Below are 22,314 nucleotides of genomic sequence, written 5' to 3'. Positions count from 1 at the left end.
GGGAGATTTCATGCACATCAGCAGCAGCGTTTTCTCACAAGGCTTCTTCCAACATCCCCAGTTGTATGGATTTCCATGCCTTCCTTTCCGGATGTTGCTTCGCACCTGGGACATCGGGAGAAGCCCTGTGAGGAGACGCCGCTGACAAACTGCAGGAAATCCCTCCCCCACCTGCAAAACTTTCAAAACGTAGTTTCGCCAGGATGAAGAGGTGGCTGGAGGCAGCATTTGAGTTGGGCTTTCTTTGCAAGGCGGACAATCTGGGGAGCAAGAGATTTAGGAAGCCTGGGCTGGTGTGGGGGCGTTTCTCCAGTGAATCATCTGATTCATCCCCAGAGGTGAACGTTTTGCCCTTCGCCATCTCTCTGTCCTGGCTTGGAAGCTGCAGAGGAAGCCTGCCATGCCCGGCGAGGGGGGGAGGGGAGAGAAGTGACAGCAAGAGGAGCCATGTCTCGCTCCACACCTCCCACTTCTCCCCCACCCCACTTGCCACCCGTCTCGCTAAAGAGACGGTGCGGAAGGGAAGCAGCTGGATTCTGTTAGCATTGGGGCGGGGTGGGAGGAGTTGGGCTGCGAGACATGCGTCCTACCCGAGACTTGTAGCTCCGTCGTGTTTCTCGCTGTATTGTCCAGGGAAGTTGAACTCGTGAGATTTTTTTTTACAGGGTGCTTCCCTGGACGAAACAGCGAGAAACATGACGGAGCTGCAAGTCTTGGGTAGGATGCATATCTCGCAGCCCAACTCCTCCCACCCCGCCCCAATGCTAACAGAATCCAGGCTGCTTCCCTTCCCAACCATCTCTTTAGCGAGAGGGGTGGCAGGTGTGGAGAAGAAGTGAGAGGTGTGGAGTGAGGCATGGCTTCTCTTGCCGTCTCTTCTCCCCCACTCGCTGGGCATGGCAGGCTTCCTTTGCAGCTTCCAAGCCGGGGCAGAGGAGGCAAAACGCTCACCCCTGGGGATGAATCAGATGCTTCACTGGAGAAACTGCCCCACACCAGCCCAGGCTTCCTAAATCTCTTGCTCCCCAGATTGTCCCCCTCGCAAAGAAAGGACAACCTGAGGCAGGGTGGTGACGGGACACGTCAGAGCAGTGCCTTCCAGTTGCTCGGCTGGCACAAAGAACAGAGAGGGGAGGCAATGGGGGCGACAGGACATGCAGTCCCATGCTTTCCGCCTCCTGTATCCCCAAAATAATAAGCCTCCCCTCCATAATAAGGCCAAGGCCATATTTCGTGGGTCAAAAGAAAATAAGATCCTGTCTTATTTTTGGGGAAACACGGTACATTCCTTCCTCTGTGTTCCTGTGATGCAGATAGAAGAGAAAAGCCAATCTAAGATAATCTGGCGCAATATCACAAGTCTGAAGCATATACTAAGCAACCTTATAAAACCAAAAGACCTTTTGCTGGTTCCATTACTTCTTTTTTAAATTACTTAGTCAGCAACTGCTCCTTCGACATCAAAGGAACTATACATTTATTAAAAAAAAGAAATAATCAGGTTTTTATTTCAAATTGTGAAATATCCATGGTTGCCCTCCTGTCACTCAAAAAACTGATTACAGCATCACAGGGTCTTGGGATACTACCATTTTAGTTAAACTCACTCACCTCTTTGTTATTTAGTTCCAGAACAGCCAATCCAACTAAAGCCCCCACACATTTGGAGTTGAGCTCCAGTGCTCTGCTGAATGCCAGGCGAGCTTTCTCTAGCTTGTTCAGCTTTACAAAGCAATGGCCCATGCCTAGCCGAACCTCAGCTAGGAGACAAAAACAGTAAACACTTCCAATGTTTATTTAGTTGAATTATATTTCTTTCAGGAACCATGGTGTCCTACACAGCACGTCCATTTTTTCTCTATATTTGTGTGAGGTAGGTTGGGATCAAAGAACAAAAGGCCCAAAGTCACTCAATGGGCTTTCATGGGTTGAGGGGAGGGTTTGAAACCGAGTTTTCCCAAAGTCAGCCCAACAACTTGGTTGGGCTGACTACAGTGATTCAACTATCACTACATTACGCTGGCATTGTCATTTATGTTTCCTTCTTAACCTGAAGATTCTCTCATTACTTGTATATTAATGACTCTGAAGCACTTTGCACATAATAGTAGGCATATTTCCTTAAGAGTTCCTATGTTCATTTGCATAAACAGCATTTTTGCATGTGAGGTTCTGTCAGGTGAGCTCCAGAGAATACAAAATTGTTAATTAGATGAGCTAATCCAAAATCCTCATCTAAGATATAAAGTTGAGGTGGTGCAGCACTTCTGGTTTAGTTTCCAACATATGGTTCAAAAACATGATAGGCACAAACACATGTCTATAACACCCACATTTTTTTCCTCTGGATAGTGCATGAATTTAGGAAAGGGCACAGCTGCCTTAAGGTGTTTCAGACATTTATAACCCCATACATTCAAAGGCATCTTTGGTAAATCAGATTTAAAACACTGCATAGCCCTAACAAAACCCCACAAAGTTCTTTAACTTCACCTCTGTAATATTCATGAGTGTTGGCTAAAATTTGAATCACAGAGCAGCTCCTGATTCTGGTAACAATCTCTGTTATTCACCTAAACCTGTTATTTAGGAAGGCTGCAGATTCAGAAATATTTTCTAAAAAAGATAAAAATTCCATAGGTGGCCAATATATAGTGGTTGCTGGGTAGGGAGCAAAGAAACACAGATTCTATTCCTTTCTTAGTCAAGGACATCAGCTGAATGACCTTGGGCTGGTCACTGCCTCAACCCCAAACCACTGTTACATAAAATACTGACTTTTCATTAAGAGTAGCAGCTGGAAACATGCAAATGCAAGCAGATAGATAGGCATCACTTTAGTGGGAAGGTAACAACATTCTGTGCACCTTGGTATAGAGTCATGAGAGCCATATGACCATCTTTGAACAATACTGGATCCCTTGGCTAGGAAATGGAGATCAGCACCATCCCCTAGAGTCAGGCACAACTGAGCAGGGGAAACCTTAACCTTTACCTTTTTACTGTGCATGCTTTGCTTCTTACCTGGGCAGCCAGGATTAGTTCGCAGGGCCTTTTTATAATAGGCAAGGGCACCTCGGTAATCTTTCTTGTTGAACGAAATGCATGCTTTGCCTATTACAAAGGAGCAGTAAAATATTATAAATACCTCTAAAGTTTATGATAGACATCAGGAGTTCACAATTTACTAGCAGAAAATATATTAATAATACAGTTATTCCCTGAAAAGATGGTATAAAAAACCATAAGTCATGAGTATGTCCCCATTTCCCTCTAATCCAATTGTCAACATCCTGCTTGTATTGGTTGTGTAGCAAGTGCATTTCAAAATGCTCCATTTTTATTAACCATAACTGGTTGTTGAACTCTCCTCTACCTTTGTCATCTTAAACAAGACTCTGAATCTCTGTTTCTTTCAACTGGTTTCACAGAAGGTCATGACCACTTTCTACATGTGATGCTGCCAGGCACTAAGTACTAAAGAGGGAGGCAGTTGCTTCTTCTTTTTTTATTATAGGAAAAACCATCCATTTCAACTAACAAGCTAAGCTAAGTAAGTCATTACAAGTCATGACACCGGGCTCCATTTTATTTCCTACTTTAAATTCAAAGTCCAAAATGAGCAAGAAATTATCACTTCTAGCAAAAAAAAAAAAAAAAAAAAAAAAGGAAGAGGACTTGTTTTGGATTTCAGCAACCTGCAGCATGAGAAGCTATGTACCAAATTTCTCTTGTATATCCCAAAGAATACAATCACTTAAGACTGCTGGGCTCAACACTGTTAAACTGCACTTGTTTCCGTGAAGACAAAATATGATTGACTCACCAAGAAGGGCTGGAATATTATTGGGAGACTGATTGAGTACAAAATGAAACTGTGCATCTGCTTGATCCATCTTATCCCCCTCCAGAAGGCAGAAACAGGCTCTTCCCAATAAGTGATTCTAGAAAAGCAGGAAATTATTTTTAATTTTTATTTCTAGGAGAAATTACTACAAACCATTCTAAGTGATAAGTTTTCAAAATCACACTTTGCTACTACATTCATTATTTTGAAGTGTTGCCTAATTGCTTCAAAGGTTTCATTGTCCTACTCCTTTTATATCCACTTATTTTCTCTAGCAAATGATAGACAACCAGTGACCAACAGGTAGAAATCCTTTATATAGTTCCTGGAGCCTCTTCTCCTTTTTCAGCAGCATGTCAAATTGCACCAGGAAAATGTAATTTTTCAGCTAGCAGATTTCTTAAAAGCTTGTTTGTATCTGCAACAAATTCTTGATCTACAATTTCTATCTAATCTTTGCATTTCTACGTTACTCATAACCATTTTTGTTGCTGAAAAAATGTTTGAAGAGCTCAGAGAATAAATGTTATCCATCTGCTCTATTATTATTTCTCCAATATAGTGTATGGACATATATTTCTGAGTTATCTTTGTTCATTTCTTTGATTTATACCCTAGATTTCCTCCACATGCTAATATTTTGGCTCTCTCCTTCAATATTTTGTTTACACAACCGTATAACATTAATAGATCGGAAGTAATTGGTTCAAAATCACTCAGACTTCCACAGCTAATGGTATAATTGAAGTCGGGACTCACTAATTCTATCTATTGACCCTGTCTAATGCACTATGGTCCAATGAAGGGACATTGAACTTTTTAGATAACAGTGGCAGAAAAGATTGCCAAAACTAGGTGCCTTAACTTCAGCAAGAAGTGCTTGTCATTAAATAGAAGGTTGCTATTTCTAGTCTCCTTATTTCATTCGCAGCATGGAAATGGCCTTCTATCTCTATCTAAATCTTCATTCATTCTATTTACTAGCAATTGATACTTGGACACTAGCTAGATATGTCGAAGATTCTAATATCTCTGCATGCTAAATAAATGCTCTAACACTGAGTTGCAACCCTTTACTTTCATCACTTTATTTCACCTAGATATTTTATAATGGATCTTCCTTTTTGTGAATTACACTGCAAACCTCTGGGCAAGAGACTTTAACTTATAGATTTTGTTTCGCATCTAAAGGCTCTCTCTCTCTCCCGCCCCCCTCTCCATCCATCCACCCATCCACCCATCCACCCATCCACCCATCCACCCATCCACCCACCCACCCATCCATCCATCCATCCATCCATCCATCCATCCATCCATCCATCCATCCATCCATCTATCTATCTTGGAGAAGCAGTGTCACTTAACCATAAGCTAGCCACTAGTCAAAATTTGACTAGTGATGTAAATTAGATACACTGAAGTAAACTATAAAAATATGGTTATAGATTATGGTTAAGGTACTGCTTTTGAATCATAGTCTGATCCATGAAAGCTCCACTTTTGGACACAATAAACCAAACAATGTGACTTACCATAGCTTGTTATTGGAATGCAATCAAATCCTGCATTATCTTTTTTTTTTAAAATTGAAACATAGTAGAAAACCTCTCATTTTTAAGAGAGATTATTTCAGTGTGCCAAACAAACATACCAGTATCTTCATAATTAATTGATATTACCTGATCATACATGATAATTTTATCAGCCATAGTGTACAACAGTGTAGCTTGGGTAATAAGCTCTTTCTTGTTATCTTTGTTCTTTTCTTTCCGAGCCTGCTGTACATAGTAGGCTGCTAAGGTATCTAAGCAAGTCATCTGATCTTTTTCATGGTCTCTATAATCCAGGTTTCCATCTATGCGAGCGGCCTCTAATAGTTTCACAAAGTCTTCCGTTTTGCCTTGTTTGTAATATTCCAGCTAAAAAGTAAATGAAAATACATTTAACAATCTATTAAAACCGCATTCATAAGATATGCATAGCACATAAAGTTAAGCAATTACATATTAATTAAATTATGACAAGAAATCAGAGTTCTGGGCCATATCTGTAATATGTCATCCTTTTCATTGTTGATGGAAAATAGTGTGTGTGTAATGGTTTTATTATGTGAATAATCTCTCACTCTTACAAGAGTGGGCAATCCATGGGCTGCACACAAACCCAGTTCCATTTTTGAATGCAAGAGCCTCCTCAAATAATGCCACCAATTTCTGCAGGAAAAGTACCAATTTTAGTGGCATAATTGTTGATATTTGAGATGGAGGTAAAATAAAAGATAGTGTAAGTATACTGAGTTTATTGCTTAATATATCTAGCTTATTTCTTGAACTTCCCTTTCCACTGCAAACCAAAACAAAATCTTTGACCTCACCACTATGGTGACATGTCACCAAACTCATTTCTTTTTAAAAAAAGAGAAGTGCAGGCCTTACTGCAATAATGTTGCTACTAAAATAAATAAAGATATTCCATTCAAATCTTCCACAAATGATTATCTTGATGAGGGAACAGTAATATATGCTTATACATTTCTACATTATCTTAAGTGAAAGAAAGTTATCAATGAAAAATAATCACTACTTTGGAATATGTATGAGCTTACAGTATAAATAAAATAGAGCAAATGGATATGCAACTGACCGCTAGGGCAATCCATATGTGCAGCTGAGTATGTTCCTGTTTCAAAATGCTTATAACTTCATCCCCCTCCGGTAATTGATCGAAGTCAAGCTCAATGACCTAAAAATCAAATGACAACATTCATAATTTAATGTTTTATTAGTTATTAGGGCACATACAATAAGATCACAAAGCAAAAACCTTTTTAAAAAGTAATTCCCAATACATATATTTCCTAACAATACGTTAAGCCTCCTCCTGGACTAAAATTATTTAAAAGGGGATTTCTGGAGTTCTACAGATTGGCAGCATCTCATTCAAGATAACTTTTCTACTCAGGAGCACACAGAAAAATAAGATTTCCATGCATTCATCCTACATTAATGACTCATTCACAGAATCTGATTACTTTCCAATGCAGAAGAAATTCTTCCTCCTCTGGAAACCAAGTAGACATACACATTTAGGTAAACCTGCACAGTAACAGTAAATCTAAGCTAAAAAAGTGTGACCAAATTCAGTGGAACTTATACAATATGGAATTGGTTTAAACAATTCTGTTAACAAGGCTATAATACATATCCTGCAAAACTCCAAGTGATCAGTAAGACAATGGCAATGAAGAGACATTGAAAACCTACTTTTTGTTCCATGTAATGGTCATATAGATTTTTACACCTAGTTCTGGGAACCTTGTTCTTTTTGCTTTTATATCTCAGTCTTGTCTACAAGTCTCCTGTTCAAGAAGTGAACAGGTGTACATTTGCTGAGCTCTCAACAATATTGGTTAGGAAGATGAAAGATAGATTTTTTTTAAAAAAATATAGAGGTTGGGACAGTTCCTAAATAATCTTGCATTCACTCTCCAAATACGCACATGTAGCTAGGCAAAATGACAGTAACAGCAGTGACCTCTGTGTATTTATCCAAACAATGAAAAGTTAACACTAATAAAAGCAGACTCAAGATCCATATGGCTTAGTGCCTTATAAAAATATTTTTATACCTCCAATCCCCCCCTCCCCCAAACTTATCAACTGTTAAAGGAAGCAACAAGTTAAGGGATATCAAAACTGCCAAGTACTGCTGGCAATAGGTACACATGAGCCTGTACTTTTGTATGTTTGTTTTGCCTTTAAGTCAGTTTCTGGTAACTATTTGGACCAATCTATGCAATTTTCTAGACAATATTGTCTAGAATAGTGGCTGAGCATTGCTTTTATCTCTGGGTTGAGAGAGAGGGACTGGCTCCAAGTGACGCCTAAAACAAGAAGAACTCAAGTCTCCCAATTGTCCAGTTCAGGACTTTTAACCACGAGACCAGACAGGCTCTGTGCATCTATAGATAGTAAGATTAGATAGGATAGGATAGGAAGGTAGGTAAAATAGATAGATAAGCAAGCAACGCATACAAAATATTAGTGGTAGCAGATTTACTTAGCACCAACTCTCCAGCAGGTCCACGAGGACAGCTCCAAGTTCTTCCAAGGGAAGCGGGTGGGATGTGCAATTACCCTGCCTTTCCCCAAAGCGACTTCAGACAAACACGGACCCACCGAAAGCGAGCCAAGGGGCGCCCCGTACCAACTCACCTCGTCTGTATCCCGGAGGGGGATCTCAATCGAGCCCCGAGACATGATGGCGAGTGACAGCGCCGCCGCCGCCGCTTCAGCTACGGGGGAAATCGCTACAGCCCTCTAAAACACCTCACACGGCAGCCACAGCCTCCCGCCCGAGCGGCCGTCGGACCAACAGCCCCCACCGCCGTCGCCGTCCGCGCAGGCGCTGTCGAACTTTAGCGTCGGAAGCATGCGCGGAAGGCGACGCGAAAGAGGGCGACGCGCGGGGGGAGGGACGGAGGAAGAGGGAGAAGAAGCGACGCTCAGGTCCTTTTCCTTCTTCGATCTTCTGCTACGCTGGGCAGCGGTCGAGTAGCGGGGAAGGGAATAGCGCTTCTCCCTCTCAGCAGTAGCCACCTGAGAAGAAAACGATTCGCATGTTATGCATTATGAAGAGCTCATTTCAAATAGATGGGGCTGATCTGTAAATATTTACACACGCACGCTCCTTGTCAAAGAGAAGGGAGAGAAATGGAGTGTTTCGCCTGAACATATCTATATTAGCTGTTTAAAAAGGAACAGTCAATATAGCCCAGACTCTACAACGCTACTTTAATACGTTCAGGCATTTTTGTGAATCACTAAATGTGTGTGTGTGTATTTTATATATATGTGTGTGTGTGTGTGTGTGTGTGTGTGTGTGTGTGTGTTGTATTTGTGCTGATAAATAAACGGAGACTAGATATAGATATAGATATAGATATAGATATATATAGATATATATATAATACATATACATATACATATACATCATATACATATACATGTACATGTACATATACATATACATATACATATACATATACATATACATATACATATACATATACATATACATATACATATACATATACATATACATATATATATATATATATATATATATATATATATATATATATATATATATAATACGTACGTATGTATGTATGTATGTATGTACTACAAATTAGACATTGCTTACCTCCCAACAATAGGTATTATTTCCCTGCTGCTGAATGAATAAATGAAAGGGGCCATAAAATGATTTAAAAACAAAAGCTATGTTTTAGAATAACTTACTAGCACTGATGATGTTACTTTGTTAATGAAACGTCTAAAAAAACAAGCAAGCTCAGAGAGCACTCATTTCAACCCTGAGCTACAAATATTCTTTATTAGTAACTTGTAAACTTTGGATTAGCCATCTTAATGTATGTAGCAATATGTTCAGGTGTATAGATGGTGCGCTTTTCCACAGTTGCTTGTAAGAAAAATGTACACAACAATTAAAAAAAACATGGAATGAATCAAACTAAACTATTTCTATTCTTGGTAAATTCTGCATTTGTTGGAGTTAAAATTGCATAACTTTGTTGGTGGAGCAGTTGATCCATAAATATCCTTCTGAACAACATGCTTCAAATATTGTTTCCAAAGCTGTGTAGGATTGGTTATTGCAGTTGCCCTCACTAATACTTGAAAAGAGTGGTAATTACTCAAAAACTAATCCCTGATTGAAAATAGGAAATATTTTGTAGTATATCATATTCCTATTTGTATCTTGAAATTATCTATTAACCCATGTAGTGTAGTTGTAGTATTATTTATCCTTGTAATTATCTTCTTTACTCCCCCTTCAACTGCTATTACTATTATTCTGTTGCTTTTCATATACACTATGTGCTTTTATATTGGACACAAATTCCTTATGTATTTAATCACACTTGGCCAAATAAAGTATTACATTCAGTTCAAATGTTGGAAAATTGGATTGTTGTCTAATTAGAATCTGCAAAAACTTATAAATAATTGTGAGCTGCACAAATAGATATAAAACTCTTAATGCCTTGTAGGTATCTAGTGACTATTTGGATTTTTTTCATTCTAGATCAGGGATGTCAAACTCACGTCATGGTGGCATCACGTGATGTATCAGGACTTTTTTACCCTTTGCTAAACTGGGCATGGGCATGGCCAGCATGTGACACATCAAGCCCGTGGGGCGGGAGTTTGACATCCCTGTTGTAGATAGTAGAACTAGTGAATAATAACAATGTGATTAAAGTGGTTTTCCCACGTTGAACGAATGAGCAATTATTAAATAATTAAGGGAATTAATCAGATGTGAAGATTCAGAAGAATAAAAGAACAAAACACTTCCCCACCAGCAAGCATAGATTAACATCAGACTGATGAAAGAAATGTCTTTCTGGGTTCAGCTCCAAGTGGGGAAAAAGATGGTTTATTGTTGGACAGGGCCACATGGCTTGAACCCTGAACAGAAAAGGTAATCACATGCTTCAACGTTGGTGGAGAAGAAGAGAAGGGCTGGAGGAGGGGCTTGCTAGGCTTTTTATAACCTGTTCAGTCCCACTTCTGTTTCCTGTTCCTGTGTAAGAAATGTATTCTGATTGGTTGTCAGACTCCCATGGGGCCATGCAGGGGCTACTCTCCAGGCTGTGTTTTGAATCCAGGTATGGATCAGTTCTCAGATGCCATGTGGTCAGTTGGGTAAAGGGCCATTATCATGCTTTAATCCCATCCCCCCCTGCATCTGAAGTGGAGAAGTATTTATTATGTAAAGTTAAAGTGACCAGATTTTAAAATTGAGGTCAGTTGAGTAAAGTTCCAACATTCCTCCCCCCTGCAGCTGCAGTGGATAAGTCTTTATTATGTAAAAGGGACTAGCCTGGCCTTCTCAATGGCCCATTAACAGTGGGGATGGGCAGGAAGCTACAGGCAACTATTCTGTCTCTTAAAACATGTTTGTTCCTTTTCACATCCAGAGAAATATTCTGCCTTTTCAATATTTCCTAGGATATTTCATTTTTCTGGGAGAGGGCTGGGTGATAACTTCCCACAAGACAAACAATAAAAAAAATAAGAAATACCCCTGTATCCCATCCTTTAAAATATTCTTTATTCTTAATATTAAAAGGAAGCAGGAGAGAATATTTCCTCTAAAGGAGAAGGGGTGGGGGGAATCTTAACAAAGGCAGAAAGCAGCCCCAGTCTTCTGCCTCAAGCAGAAACTTGAACAGGCTGATCTTTAGGAATGCAGATTTTGTATCCATTCAGAAAGACTGGGCCAATTTATTCATAAACAAAGATATTCCAAATAAGCAGCTTAATTAGGCAAGCCAAAACTGACAAGATTAGCTCAGACAAACAGGATTCGCATTTCCCCTTTTCCATGTAGAGCCAGTTATGTATATGACCTATGGGAATCTGGCAACAGCCAATAAAATATTAAAGGACACATTCTTACACAGGAACAGGCATCTCAATCACAAAGCCCCAAAGAATATATAAAAATCCACCCACTCCCAATCCCATTTTGTCAGCCACCCCAGAAACATGTTGCTGTCACTGAAATTTCTGGCATCCCCCCAAAAAGAGACCTCCTTTCCTGCAGCCAGCCTCCATTTTATTTCCAGGGTCTTTCTCCCAGATTGGAACCAGACCGGATTTATTTTTCAACACTCCATTCAAGGAACTAATACATTTTCATTTTGTATTCTATATAAACCATAATCCTCAGAAAATTTCCTCCTGTTTTTATCCTTTTTAAAATCTTATTTTGAATTTTTCAACATTTGGTAGATAAAGTAAAAAATAACGATCTGGTGAGATACATAATTTGAAGATTCACTCTACTAATGAAAGATGCTTGTTAATAGGATGTTGTATCGAAATTGGAATTGGACATTATTTTGGACTGTTGTATATATTTTTTCTGGGAAATTACATCTGCTTATCATGGGGAACACTATATATGCATATGCATACATAATTGTACATATTGTACTGTGGAAAGTTATCACCCAGCCCTCTCCCAGAAAAATGAAATATCCTAGGAAATATTGAAAAGGCAGAATATTATATTTCCCTGGATGTGAAAAGGAAGAAACATGTTTTAAAGAGAGAATAGGGCCCTGTAGCTTCCTGCCCCCACCCACTTTGTCAATGGGCCATTAAGGTGACCAAGCCAGTCCTTTTATATAATAAAAGAGTTCTCCCCTTCAACTCCAGGGGGATGGGATTAAGGTATGATAATATTGGCCCTTTATCCAACTTGCCACATGGCATCTGAGAACTCAACCAAACTTGGATTCAAAACGCAGCCTAGAGAGTTGCCCCTGCATGGCTCCATGGAAGTCTGACAACCAATCAGAATACAAGATCAAGATCAAAGGCCAGAGAGGGCATAAAACCAGGGACTCAGCATCTCAGCCCTGCCGTCTCTTCTTCTCCCCAACATTGAAGCATGTGATCACCTTTTCTGTTCAGGATTCAAGCCATGTGATCCTGTCCACCATTAAACCATCTTTCCAAGCAGCCTCCATTTCTCCAGTGTCTTTTCCCCCACTTGGAGCCGAACCCAGAAGGACATTTCTTTCAACAGTACTTTATGTTAATATTTCCTTTTGGTAATCAAAATTAATTTGTCTCTTCAATTAGAATATAAAGGTTCCTGGGGAAACATGCTTTTGTATTTAATACAATAATACAATAGCAGAGTTGAAAGGGACCTTGGAGGTCTTCTAGTCCAACCCCCTGCCTAGGCAGGAAACCCTATACTGTTCCAGACAAATGGCTATCCAACATCTTAAAGACTTCCAGTGTTGGGGCATTCACAACTTCTGGAGGCAAGCTGTTCCACTGATTAATTGTTCTGTCAGGAAATTTCTCCTCAGTTCTAAGTTGCCTCTCTCCTTGATTAGTTTCCACCCATTGCTTCTTGTTCTACCCTCAGATGCCTTGGAAAATAGTTTGACTCCCTCCTGTTTGTGGCAACCCCTGAGATATTGGAACACTGCTATTATGTCTCCCTTAGTCCTTTGTGTTAAACTAGACATACCCAGTTCCTGCAACCATTCTTCATGTGTTTTAGTCTCCAGTCCCCTAATCATCTTTGTTGCTCTTCTCTGCACTCTTTCTAGAGTCTCCACATCTTTTCTACATCGTGGTGACCAAAACTCAGTGCAGTATTCCAAGTGTGGCCTTACCAAGGCATTATAAAGTGGTATTAACACTTCACGTGATCTTGATTCTATCCCTCTGTTTATACAGCCTAGAACTGTGTTGGCTGTTTTGGCAGCTGCTGCACACTGCTGACTCATATTTAAATGGTTGTCCACTAGGACTCCAAGATCCCTTTCACAGTTACTACTGTTGAGCAAGGTACCACCTATACTGTACCTGTGCATTTCATTTTTCTTGCCTAAATGTAGAACCTTACTCTTTTCACCATTTGAAGCTTTATTATTTCAAACTATATGGGAAACTTTCAAGAATATCTTTTTAAAAAATAGACATAATAAAATATGAGAGAGAGAACTTATATTCAAGTACTTATGGAAGAAATACAGTAATAAGCATTCTTTTAGACCAAACTAGAAGTTAAATAGGAATACCAAGTACGGTATCTTTCTTGGCATTACATAAAGTGAGGAATATTAAGCATTTAACATTCATTCTTTCTTGTCTCGGGCCTTTTTAAACTCTGCCTAACTAGACTTAAACTGAAATATTTCATGTTTCATTTAAGATTTTTAACTTGAGGTTTGACTGGAATAATAAGTATAAGTGCATGTTATGAGATGTGGCAAAATGATTGAAATAAAGTTTAAAATTGCAAAAAAAAACAACCATGCAAATTGTGTCAGAAGGGGGCAGCAGTTCTACTGTCAAAATAAAAACAGTTTCTTTTTAAAGTATCTTGTGTCTGGCCATTTAAGCTTTAACCCCAAATAGATTAAATTTACCAGGGAAATTTAATCTAATAACCAATTAATGTAATTAACACTAAAACTAGACTCCTGTTACACTTCCTACAAAAGGAAAGAGCTTTATTAATATACATTTATAGGCAACCAAATTAAAAACCACTATGATATAAAATTAAACTTAACTTAAAACTTGCAATATAAAACTACTTGCAATGAATTGGGAAGAAAAGTAGGGACAAATATCAATTATACATCACCCACAAGTCAAGATCACAAATCATTTTCTGCTCTGGCCTGTTTGAAAAGCCAGTTTTTTTATAGCTTTTCTGAAAGAGCAGAATTGGGGCCAGACAAGCCTCTGGAAGGATGATGTTTCAGAGGGCACAGAATCAACAAAGAAGTCTTGGCTCCAAGATTACATTCAAAGACATGGTTAATCATTGTACTGCACCTGCTCTCTGAAACCATAGTGCTTGAGATTAAACTGGCCTAATTCTGCTCACCTTTTAGGAGATTGAAGAGCTGTTGTTTTCCCAAGCATGGAGGTTGGAACAGTAATTGAGCCCAATTACCAATTGTGTTGCAGTTGGTTGTGGAATGTATTTTTACATTGTAAAGGTTTTTATTTTTTTAATCTTTGTCAACTGCCCAGAGTCACATTTGTGAGATGTGTGGCCACATAAATCAGTACAAATAAACTTTTTAAAAAACCACAGTGTTTTTTGTCTCCAAAGGATTTTTTAAATAGACATTATAGTATTTTTTTCTCCAAACTGAAGGCAAGACAAGAAGCAGTGGATGGAAACTAATCAGGGAGAGAATCAATCTAGAACTAAGGAGAAATTTCCTACAAAACAATTGATCAGTGGAGTGACATGTTTGTAGAAGTTATGGGTGCTTCAACACCTGGAGGTTTTTAAGAAGAGATTGGACAACCATTTGTCTGAAATAGTATCAGGTCTCCTGCTTGAGCAGGGGTTGGACTAGAAGACCTCCAAGATCCCTTCTAACTAGGTTATTCTATATTTTTTGCATAACATGTTTTTTTACAGGTCACTTGCTTGCACTTATATTACAGATACTGGCCAACTAATGCCCATTCATCAAGATCTGGAAAAAAAAGTCCTACAGCGATTAGAAATCTTTTTGGAATGTTCACAGCATTCGACAAAATTATCTTGGCATGCTTTGTTTTATGTAAGTAGTGTTTTAAATATAAGCAATTTTATATAAGTGACTGGAAACAGCAACTTTGACATGAAGAACCTGATTTGTCAATGTTTGCACACCGTGCCAAGTCATAATAAAATTATTGTATTGGGTGTTTTGGGGTTAGTATGGTCTTAAATCCTGTTGCGGAGACTCATAATCCGTACCACAGCTTAATTATATTTATAGTGCAAGGTAAGCAAAGGAAATGAAGTTTATTATGACAATTATTTTATCATTTATTTGAATGCATAAGCCACTCATTTCCAATGGTCTAATGTTTATTTACAAAGTCATGATTTATATCAATCTGAAGCGAAATGCATAGTATGGAAAACAGATTTATTCTGTTTATTATATTTAATATTTATTTGCAGCCTGTCTTTATTATTTTTACAAATAACTCAAGGTAGCGAACATATCATATCCAACACACCTTCCTCCTCCTATTTTCCCCATAACAACCCTGTGAGGTGGGTTGGGCTGAGAGAGAATGACTGGCCCTAGGTTACCCAGCTGGCTTTCATAGCTAAGGCAGGATTCAAACTCATGTTCTTCCCATTTCTATCTTGATGGCTTAACCACTAGACAAAACTGGCTCTTATGTTATTATCTCGTTCGTTCGTGTGTGTGTGTGTGTGTGTGTGTGTGTGTGTGTACACACTCCTGTTATCCTTAAGTATCTAGTAGAAGACAACAAGATAATTTATCTGGTTGTTCAGAGACACTAGTTGGCATCCCTAATCTTAACTGCTGATGATTTCAATTATATTGCTTGATTGTATTGCGTGGCTCACTAAATTGCGCAGGCAGGGAGATCTGGGTACTTTTTATTTTTGATTCTACACAATGTCCAGGCTGATAAGGAGGGTTGTAGCAGAGGTGGTATTCAGCTAATTCTGACAGGTTCTGGAGAACCGGTAGCAGAAATTTGGAGTAGTTCAGAGAACTGGAAAATAGGCTGGCCCCACCCCTACTGCAGTAGTGGGTTCTGGATCCCGTTCCAACCGGTACGGTTGTAACGGGCCCAGCAGTGTTCACATCCATGCGCGCAGCACGCACATGCATCTTAGTGCCTCTGCAATGCTCCAGATGCTCTGCAGAACATTGCGCATGCGCTGTACAAGACATGCACCTGCACAGAAGCGTGGAAGTCTTAAAAGACAGGTAAGGAGCTCGGGTGAGTGGGTGGGTCCTCCGGAGCACCGTACCGGAACAGTATCTAGTGCTCCGGGCAGGCTCTGGTACGCCCGTACCAGGGCATACTGCCTGCAACCCACCACTGCCCCACTGCTTCCGAGCCTCCCAGCTCATCATCTTTTGTTGCCCTGAACAGGAGAACTGAGCCGGAAAGCAGGTTAGTGGGGTGGGGAGAGAATGGGAATTTTGCAGTATCCTTCCACTGCCACGCCCACAAAACCATGCCTACAGAACCGGTAATAAACATTCTTGAATCCCACCACTGGGTTGTAAGTCACAAAATCAGCCTGAACCTACAGAAAAAGAGTTTTAAAATCTCAAATGCCTGATTGAAAAGAGGTAAATATGTTTGGATATAATGACAAACACTTTAAATATTTAAAAAGAGGGTGCAGAGAATCAAGTTCAAACTTGTTTTTCATCATCCTAGAGGGCAAGCCAAGTGGCTAAAAGAATACAAATGACCAACCTTCTTCAAGGAATATAAATCCTTCCATTCCCCACCATCCAGTAAGAGCTGAAGAAGCTTCTTGGATGAGAAGTGAAATGTCTTCAAAGAAAAAACCAGAAAGTCCAGTTGCCTCTCGAAAAAGCACCTTTGGGACAACCATGACCTGGATGACTGAGATTCTCTATAGGCATTTGGAGAGGGGGAAACTATTGCCAGTTGGCAATCAAGACTATTGGCAATAATCAGAAAGGTAATGTTTGAATGACTATTTGCTGAGACTCTTTTAATTTGGAGTTGGTAATTTCTATTTGGGCTAATAATTCCAGATTGGTATTGATTCATCTATTAACCATTCAATTTAAACGAATTGATTGAAAATGAACTGTTTATATAACAAACTAGAAAGAAACAGGCAGGCTGAACTTAAGTAAACTGGACTAGACGCCAGAGATTTTAAAGAGCAACTTATGTTTCAGATTGAGCCAAAATAGTGTTTAAACCACTCTTGTTTCTCTGACTTTAGAATTAAGGGCAGCTATTTATAAGAAAAAACATTCCTTTTAAAACAATTTAAAAGTTACATAGCATATTTTTAGAATATTTACTTTTTTTTAAAAATAGTAAATTTTTCATGTTTCAGTGGTTAAGTAAAATAGGAAATAGGAAGAACATAAACAATAGCGAAAAGATAAACCCATCCATCCGGGAACACTTAATCAAATATATATTTTTCATCTTTCCAAGGCTTGTGTTATCTTTATTATATTGTTTTTGAGTTGCATGTTTGCCTAGCACTGAGCATAATTCATTGGAAAGAGAATCTATTTTTAAAATACAAAAAAAATGTGAATGAGAGTGCACTTTCTAATTTGAAAGGTCATTTCTTAGTGCTATTCTCTTGGGTTGATTCATTGTGGCTGTTGAATACTAGCGCGGGAAAACTAGCGCGCGAACAAAGGACTCCTTCCTGATTGGTTCCCGGGCGGAGCCGGTTCAATCCTCGCCCTGATTGGCCGAACTACTCGACGCCCCATTGGCTCCTCATTCAAACTCGGGGGTATAAATGTAGGGCGCGAAACACGCCACGTTGAATCGCAGTTTACTATGAGCTGAATAAAGTCACTTTCCTCTTAACTTTTGTCGCGTCCTTCCCTTCGCTCCAAGATACAAAACTGGCGACGAAGGTGGGATCCCGATTCCCGCGACCACGGAGAAGAACAGCCAGCTGCCACCGCGTCTGAACCAGCTAGCACGCTACCTCGGACCAAGAACGCCGGCAGCGAACGCGAAATTTTCTCCGTCACTTCTCTCCCTCTCTCCGGCTCCACATCACGATGGCGTCATCGCTTCCTCCTTTCGCGCCATTCGGCGGAGCCACCGGAGAGTCCTGGGACGGGTTCATGGAGCGGTTCGAGTGCTACCTGATCGCCTCGAAAAACCAGGCTCAGACCGACGAGGAGAAGTGCAGTTTCTTCCTCTCCTGCTGCGAGCCGTCCATGTTCGCCTCTGCGAGAGCCCTGGCCGCCCCGAGGCCAGCCTACAAACTTGGGTGGGCCGAGCTGATGTCCAGGCTGAGGAACCACTACGCTCCCTCACCCTCTCTGTTTGCACGCCGTTTCGCTTTCCGCCGCCGAGTACAAAGGGCCAACGAGTCCATCAGCCATTTCCTGGAGGCCTTGCGCACCGTGGCCGCCCAGTGTGATTTCGCAGACCTGGAGGAGAATCTTGCGGAACAGTTTGTGTGCGGGGTCCGCGACGCACATTTACGCGGCCGATTACTCCGGAACCACAAGATTACCCTGATGCAGGCCGTGGAGATAGCGCGAGCAGCCGAACTCTCCGAACAATCCACGGCCGACATGGAACGCCTCCAGCTAAACCCCCCCGCACAACCCGCCGCGGGGCCGTCCACCCAGACGAACCTCGTCGACGATCTCTCCCCAGCTGAAGATGAGGAGGAGGAGGAGGAAATCGTTGGCCAGATGAGGATGCAGCCGAAGCAGAGGCCACCCCAGCAACCGCCGGCGCCCGTTCAGCCGGCATCGAACGCACCTTGCCGTGGTTGTGGCGGCCGCCACAGCCGCGCAGCCTGCCCGTACCGCTCTGCCGTTTGCCGCCGCTGCCGAGGAGAAGGGCACCTCGCCAGAGTATGCCGGGCTCCCCTGCCAGCCCCGTCGTTCATGCAACCCAGCAACCAGCGCCCGGCGCCGCAACGCCGCCAGCAACCACGTCCCGCGAAGCGCACTGAGGACTGCTACTCAACCTACCAGCCCTCCAGCGCTGACTGCGTGGTCTACCAGGCATCCCACGTTCCTGCCGGCCACCGGAAAATAAGCACCGCCGTCCGGCTCGAAGGTCAGCTTTGCCAAATGGAGGTGGACTCCGGTTCATCCCGTTCTCTCCTATCTTGGGCTTTGTTCTCCCGCCTTTGCCCCGGGGTTCCCCAGAGAAAGCTGCGCCCCGCCCGGGTCTCCCTCCTAGACTACCAGGGAAATGGGATCCCCACAGCCGGGATATACCACATCCGGGTGGAATACGGGAATTTTAAAGGGAAACTCCCAGTTTTAGTCGTTAGAAACAACCTGCCCGCTCTCCTGGGGTTGGAATGGTTCTCCGCTTTGGGCCTCACCATAGAAGGGGTACACAGGGTAGTTCCCCTCGCCGTAGATAGCGTCCTAGACGAGTTCTCAGACGTATTTGATGGGAGATTGGGCTGTTATAAGGGCACCCCCATTTCCCTCTGCCTCGATCCCCAGGTCGCTCCCGTTAGACTAAAGGCACGCAGGGTTCCCTTCGCATTGCGAGCTAAAGTAGACGCAGAACTGGACAAACTTATTGAACAAGGGGTACTCGAGCCCGTAGATCACGCCCGTTGGGAAACCCCCATAGTCCTCCCGGTCAAACCCGACGGATCGGTGAGAATATGTGCCGACTACAAGTCGACCATCAATTTGGCCCTGCAGGCAAACCCGTATCCGGTTCCCGTAGTGCAGCATCTACTCCACTCCTTAGGACAGGGCCGCATTTTCGCCAAGCTAGACATGGCACAGGCCTACCAGCAGCTTCCCGTAGACGACGATGCGGCTACAGCCCAGACCATCGTCACCCACCGTGGGGCCTTCCGTTGCCGCCGCCTACAATTCGGCGTCTCGGTTGCCCCTGGGATTTTCCAGAGCCTCATGGAGCGGTTGCTCCATGGGCTCCCAGGCGTCGTTCCCTACTTCGACGACGTCCTGGTCGCAGCCCCCAGCCACTCGGAACTCCTGAAAACACTGCGGGAGGTCCTCACACGTTTTAGGGAGGCAGGACTGAAATTGAAGCGCAGCAAATGCGAAATTGCTGTTCCCAAAGTTGAGTTTTTGGGGTTCCTCATTGATGCCCAAGGCATCCACCCCACTCCGTCCAAAGTTGCCGCCATCAAAAACGCACCCGCACCCACCTCTAGGGCGGAATTACAGGCGTTCCTGGGGCTTCTTAATTTCTATGCCCCTTTTATCCCCCACAAGGCGTCACTAGCTGAGCCGCTACACCGACTACTTGACCGGTCAGCGGCCTGGAAATGGGGTAGCCGTGAGGCGCACGCATTCGCGGCTATAAAAGATATTTTAACTTCATCGGCAGTCCTAATCCAGTACAGCGATAGGATGCCTCTAATTCTGACTTGCGACGCCTCCCCCTATGGCGTTGGGGCGGTCCTGAGCCACGTTCTCCCGAACGGCTCAGAAGCCCCCATAGCTTTCTATTCCCGGACACTCTCCTCCGCGGAGCGGAACTACAGCCAAATCGATAAAGAGGCCCTGGCTGCAGTATCCGGCATTAAGCGGTTCCATGACTACCTCTACGGTAGGAAATTCACCCTGGTCACGGATCACAAGCCCCTCTTGGGGCTACTGGCGGGCGACAAGCCAACTCCCCCCATTCTGTCCCCCCGCATGACTAGATGGACGGAGTTTCTAACAGCATATTCATATACGCTGTTATACCGTCCGGGCAAACAGCTGGGGCACGCAGACGCTCTAAGCCGTTGCCCTCTGCCAGAGACGGACACAGCCCACGTGCCCGCGCTCTCTGTTCTGTCCATCGCCGAATCCGACCTCCCTGTCTCGGCCGCGGACGTCGCAGCCTGCACAAAGGCTGACCCCGTCCTATCTCAGGTTGCTTCATGGGTTTTGAGGGGGTGGCCCACGGAAAAGATAGCGGAAGAATTCCGTCCATTCAAAATGCGACAAGCCGAACTCGCCCTTCATGGGGGGTGTCTTGTCTGGGGGGATAGGGTAGTGATCCCCACAGCCCTGCGGGCACGAATCCTGCCTGCACTCCATAAAAACCACCCAGGCATAGCACGAATGAAAGCGTTAGCCCGTAGCTATGTGTGGTGGCCCTTGTTAGATTCCGAGATCGCAGATCATGTAGGCCGATGTAGAATATGCCAAAATTCCAGGCCGAATCCCCCCACAGCCGCCCCTCGCGAGTGGGAAATCCCTAGAAGCCCATGGTCCCGTTTACATATTGATTTCGCCGGTCCCTTCCACGGCCGAAACTTTATGATAGTGGTAGATGCTTACTCTAAGTGGGTGGAGCTGGTAATCATGACCTCCACCACAGCGGAGAGTACAGTGAGGGCCCTCCGTAAGATGTTCGCTACCCATGGGTTACCGGATGTGATAGTTTCCGATAATGGGCCCCAGTTTACCTCCACCACGTTTCAAGAATTCCTGGCCGAGCAAGGAATCAGACACGCGGCCACAGCCCCCTATCACCCAGCTAGTAATGGCCGGGCGGAGCGCGCAGTTCGCTCAGCGAAAGAAGCCTTGGGCCGCATGGGCCAGGGCGACTGGCAAGAAAGAGTGGCGGCTTACCTCTTGAGCCAGCACTCCATACCCTGCCCAACGACGAATAAAAGTCCCGCAGAGCTCTTGATGGGTAGGAGATTGCGAACCTCCCTAGACAGGCTCCATCCACTCTACGCAGGGGATCTGCCGAGCAACCTGGGGGCCCTCCCTTCCCACGCGTTTAAGTTAGGGGATCCGGTATGGGCCCGCTCCTTTTCCGGGGATCCACGGTGGGTTCCCGCAACCATCACAGCTCTGACCGGCCCCTGTTCCTTCAGGGTCGGCCTGGCCGACGGAGCACAATGGAGGCGCCACGTGGACCAATTAAGGCGTCGCCTTCCCGCGGAAACAGACGGCCCGAGCCCTGCGCACACCCGCTCACACCAGGAGCCAACATCGTTGATTTTTTCCCCATCGGACCGTTTCCACCCGGGGAACGAGAGGCAAGCCGATACGAACTTTCCGGACAGGCACGCCTCAACCGGCTACTCTTTTCCTCGAAGCCCTTATCGAGACTCTGAACCTACACCCCAACCAGACTGCACGGGACCGCAACCGGACACTCCGGTGGCCACGGAAACGCCACCCCAGACAGTGGGACATTGGACAGAGAACCCGGGGCCGGCTCTCTCCCGCGGGCCCGAACCACAGGTTCACCGCCCTACCACGGACACACCTCCGCCAGCGGTTTCCCCCCTGTCAACGACCGCCGGGGAGCCACGAAGGTCAGGGCGAGAACGCCACCGCCCCGCCTACCTACAAGACTATGTTTGCCCTTCCCAAAAGAACTCTTTGACTGGGGGGGGAGGGGTGTTGAATA

At 43.3% G+C, this 22,314-nt stretch overlaps 1 protein-coding gene across 2 annotated transcripts in view; it reads right to left on the bottom strand.

Annotated features, from left to right (window-relative positions):
* CTR9 (CTR9 component of Paf1/RNA polymerase II complex) overlaps positions 1-8,243 on the bottom strand; it is a 29,936-nt gene extending 21,693 nt beyond the window's left edge. Inside the window, exons 1-6 of one of the 2 annotated variants that reach the window (XM_087718019.1) lie at positions 8,062-8,243; positions 6,491-6,589; positions 5,527-5,766; positions 3,827-3,944; positions 3,025-3,114; positions 1,612-1,760 (exon numbers count right to left, since the gene is read on the bottom strand). In XM_087718019.1, coding sequence (XP_087574145.1) covers positions 1,612-1,760; positions 3,025-3,114; positions 3,827-3,944; positions 5,527-5,766; positions 6,491-6,589; positions 8,062-8,106 — 741 coding nt within the window. In that variant the 5' untranslated portion in view covers positions 8,107-8,243. The remainder of the gene's footprint in view (positions 1-1,611; positions 1,761-3,024; positions 3,115-3,826; positions 3,945-5,526; positions 5,767-6,490; positions 6,590-8,061) is intronic. The other variant, XM_087718011.1, reaches the window with a different exon arrangement.
* Positions 8,244-22,314: the final 14,071 nt, after the last annotated feature.

This window comes from Thamnophis sirtalis, unplaced genomic scaffold (assembly GCF_051295495.1).
Source record: "Thamnophis sirtalis isolate CommonGarterSnake01/CBP01778 unplaced genomic scaffold, rThaSir2_p1.2 scaffold_1, whole genome shotgun sequence".
NCBI classification, from domain to species: domain Eukaryota; kingdom Metazoa; phylum Chordata; class Lepidosauria; order Squamata; family Natricidae; genus Thamnophis; species Thamnophis sirtalis.
Note: the sequence above shows the minus strand (reverse complement) of the source record. Positions and strands in the feature narration are given on the sequence as shown.